The sequence below is a fragment of the Prionailurus bengalensis genome, chromosome C2, assembly GCF_016509475.1.
Source record: "Prionailurus bengalensis isolate Pbe53 chromosome C2, Fcat_Pben_1.1_paternal_pri, whole genome shotgun sequence".
Classification (NCBI taxonomy): Eukaryota; Metazoa; Chordata; class Mammalia; order Carnivora; family Felidae; genus Prionailurus; species Prionailurus bengalensis.
In genome coordinates this window covers 28,515,273-28,519,441 of record NC_057350.1, presented here as the reverse complement: position 1 = coordinate 28,519,441, position 4,169 = coordinate 28,515,273, and the positions used below count along the sequence as shown (strand labels likewise).

The following is a 4,169-nucleotide window of genomic DNA, read 5'->3' as shown; positions in this document are numbered from 1 at the left end:
AACTGGCAGCAAGAAGAATGCTACTGAAAAATTTATTGAAAAGTTGACTTAGATAATACATGGTGATTTCAATAATCTAAAGGAATTTGTTGTAAAACAACAACAACAACAACAACAACAAAAACAAGGAATATGGCAATCACGGTTTTTAGCTTTTGAAGCCAAACCATTTTATTTTCAAGAGAGATCTCGCTAAAGTACTATTCTCTGTTCACATAAATGCCCAAAGAGTGAAATAAAAGAAAAAAACATGTATTAAGAGTATGTAATAATGCAAAATGCAAGTTTGAATTTTGTTTTGAGAGTCTACAAGTCCAGGCTAATTAGGTACTTCAATGTTAGTTCCAGAAGGGGGATACTACTGATAAGGAAGTATCAGTAGTACTTTTTTTTTTTTTTTTTTTTTTTTTCAGAACCTGAGCCGAAGTCGGACGCTTCACCGACCGAGCCACCCAGGCGCCCCACACCTCCCCTTTTCAAATGACCACAGTGTGCGGGAGCAGTTCACCCTTTATTAACGTTAGGTCCTGGGTCACTTGGAGCTGGTGTACTTGGTGATGGCCTTGGTGCCCTCGGACACGGCGTGCTTGGCCAGCTCCCCGGGCAGCAGCAGGCGCACGGCCGTCTGGACTTCCCGGGAGGTCAGTGTGGTTCGGCCCGAGTACTGGGCCAGCCAGGCAGCCTTGCCAGCCAGCCGTTCAAACACATCATTCACAAACGAATTCATGATGCTCATGGCCTTGGAAGAGATGCCAATGTCAGGGTGCACCTGCTTCAGCACCTTGTAGATGTACATCGAGTAGGTCTCCTTGCGCCGGCTTAACTAGAGTCATCATGCCGAGCTGCCTGTCTTAATGATACAGAAATCAACCATATTAAACATATCATTTAAAAGAAAGTTTTCCTACATCAACTATCAGTCCTGGAGGCTAAAACTTGTTAATTCCATCTAGTGCTAGAAAAATGTTGAGAAATCTACAAAGTGTGACAGCAGCCTCCTTTGCATACTATCACTTCCTTCTTTATTCCTGTTGTCGCGCGCATTGTCAATGGACAGTGCTGATACTGCCACTATGACAAATGGAACACAGCCCATTTATCTGGGATGATCCCTTCTCGTTAAGGATCTTTTATATCAGGGATAAGTAATGGTAAATAGGAAAGGAGACCAGACCACCCCAAAGATGGCCAAGGAGCTTAGACCTCAGCTTTGAGCCCGACTGCTAGACAGAAGAGCTGTGGATTTTGGAAAGTTGTTAAAACTATAGTTTGCCTGTCTCTAAAGTGGGTATAATGATAGTACATGCCCTTAGGGTTAATGAGAGGACTAAATATATTAAGATATGAAAGCACTTAGCAAGGCACCAGTCATGCTGTAAGTGTTATACGTATTACCTATTATTATAGTTACCATTATTATTATAAGAACTTGAGAAAGCCGTTATGAAAAATAGAATATAATATTCTATCCATATTAAATGATAGGTAATAGTATAACTTTTTATATCAGCTCCCTACAATGCAATAATGACAACATTCATTATGGATGAATTCCAACAAAACTAAGAACTCAAAACCAATGCAAATAGATGTTTTCTCTAATTAGAAATTTCTCTTTCTCATGGTGTTGATACTAGCTATCCCTCATTTATTCACTCAGCAAATATGTGTTAATCATTTAATGTATGCCAGGCATTAGGCTAGACATAGGGAATATCATAATGAACAAACTACCTGAAAGAATGGACCCCTTTGTCAGCTGACAGGTAATATTTACCATGGAGAACATGGTTCATGGGATTAAATATGTCTAGATTTCTATAATATGGATCTGGGGTAAATGTAAATGCGTAAGTGCCTGGATACTGAAAACTGAAGGTACCCGAAAGTGGGAAAGGATGTCACTTAGGGAGGTAGGAGGAGCCTGAAAGTAGGCTTCATTATTTCAAAAATGTGCTCAGACTTGTACCACAGAGAGGGGTAAACTTCTCCTTTTCTGTTCTCTCTTTCTTCTCTTTTAAAAATTTTTTATCAATTAAATTAATTTTATTTTATTTATTTGGGGGGCCGGGAGAGAGGCAGTGAGAAAGAGAGAAGCCCAAGCAGGCTTTACATGGTCAATGAGGGGTTCGAACTCACAAACTGAGATCATGACCTGAGCCAAAATTAAGAGTCTGATGCTTAACTGACTAAGCCACCCGGCCTCTTTCTTCTCTTTTGTTATTCACCCTGGAAATCTTTTGTGACTATGATTCCTATGGTTCTGGACTAAATAGATGGACCATATAGGCATACAGAGAATCCCTGAGAGTTCTAACTATGATGTAGAACTTTATTTCTATTAAGAGTGTTAATGCTTTAGACAACCTACTTGCAAATAAAATTTTTTGGAGCACAATCCTTTTGTCTATTGGAGCCTGTGTTTTTATTACTGTTGTGATAATTTTCTGGTTCTGATAATGAGTGTCATGAATGCAGGAGAATAAATATTGATGTTTTCATTTTCTTTATTTGTCCTACACTCATCTTTTTTTCCTTGTATAGTTATTACATAGGTTAAAGATGTTAACTTTATTTTCAACAGTGAAATCCAAAATGACTTCAGGAGAACAAAGGGGACAGATGGGTGGTTTATACTTGAAAAGAGATTAATTTGCATGGTTTAAAATTGAGTGAAGAGATTTGCACCTAAACAAAACGAGAAAATAAAAGAGTGGAACATGGTCTTTTCCTTTCCCCATAATTTGCTACCACTATGGTCAGTGCATGGCAATATTTTCAAATATAATCCTCGTCTCATTCAAAAGAAAAATGCCAAGTGAGAAATGAAACACAAAATTCAATTTGTTATTCTGGGCAAAAAAGTTTTCTGGACAATTCTAATTAGCAAATTTGCTTTGATTTTTTCTTTCCTATATTAATGAACAATGTTGTGATTCTACAGTTTGTCTTTACCTGTTTCTACCACTCTCTGAAATGATAACTCAAATTACTAACAACAAAAATACTGTGTCGTTTCTGTAAACAAACCAAATAAACATCACAAAGCGCTCAATTCATGATGCTAAAATAATGATGTCTGACAAAGCAGCAGTACTTAATGGCCATTGTCTTCTAGCTACACTGAACGAAAGCACCAACGTAGTAAAATCAAGCTGTCTTACATAAGAACCTATCTTAGAAGTTCTTAGTATTTTCCTGGTGCCCTTTGGCATTTTGGTTTCTGCCAGTAGCTCTATCCTCACCATATAGCTCTGAACTAATTTCGTGAAAGACGCTGAGCTCTCATAGATGTCTTTTTGTGTACTTGCTTCCAAAACACACATATTATCATTGCAAAATTTTGTATGTCCAGATGTCTCTTACACTTTCCCTTTGATTATAGCTTAAGGGTTGGGAAACTTGCAGAAATGAGGTGCCACGCTCCAATCACCATCCCTGTTCTTCTGGCGTCTGAGGGGGAGAGAGTGACAGCAAGCTGAACTAGATAACCAGTCTGTTCAAACATATCTACTTTTCTAGAGATCTATGCATGCTCGTCACCCTAATCAATGGAGTCAGAGATTCTTTCCTCCTAAAAGCTGACGTGAACACTTACGAATTGAGATTTGGTGGGAAGGGAAGGAGGGACAAGTGTGTGTGCGCGCGCGCGTGCGTACGTGGGTGAGTGTGTGTGTGTGTGCATGTATTTGTGTGCGTGCACGCCGCACTGGAGGTATTTAATAGCTAGAAGATGGTGTTGAGGTATGAGATCATTTGAGTCGAGAGAAAGTATGTACCTGATGATAGGAGATGGGCCAAGAAAAGAGGTATAGAGTGCCAGTGACCAGTTATACCCTTGATCCCAGCCCTAGGGCCAGTAACAACTTTGAAAGCCACTGAAAGAAGGCGTATCCTCCTCATCAGAATTGTTCTAACATATTTTTTTGGGAATATACCCCAGAGGGTATAGAATATGAATAGAAACTGTGTTTTGCCATTGCCAAATAAAATAGCTAAAATGCTCTTCTTGACAAGATGGAAATAATCAAATAATCACATTTGATTGGTTCTAAATGAACCGACTGTTTTGCATGGTGTACATTAATATTTATAATCTATGGTACCAGACGTCTGTATAAAATGTGATGAACTACTTATTAGCTATGTACTGACTTTCCCCATGATCT

General features: G+C 38.8%; 1 protein-coding gene across 1 annotated transcript; it reads right to left on the bottom strand.

Moving 5' to 3' along the window:
- Window positions 1-498: 498 nt before the first annotated feature.
- LOC122492337 (histone H2B type 2-E1-like) lies at window positions 499-840 on the bottom strand. Its single transcript, XM_043596045.1, has one exon. It carries the CDS (start codon window positions 794-796, stop codon window positions 533-535), a length of 264 nt encoding a protein of 87 aa, XP_043451980.1. The 5' UTR covers window positions 797-840; the 3' UTR covers window positions 499-532.
- Window positions 841-4,169: the final 3,329 nt, after the last annotated feature.

Excerpts from the sequence above, each read along its gene's own strand:
- LOC122492337 (XM_043596045.1), bottom strand. The coding sequence starts at position 796 with ATGTACATCTACAAGGTGCTGAAGCAGGTGCACCCTGACATTGGCATC.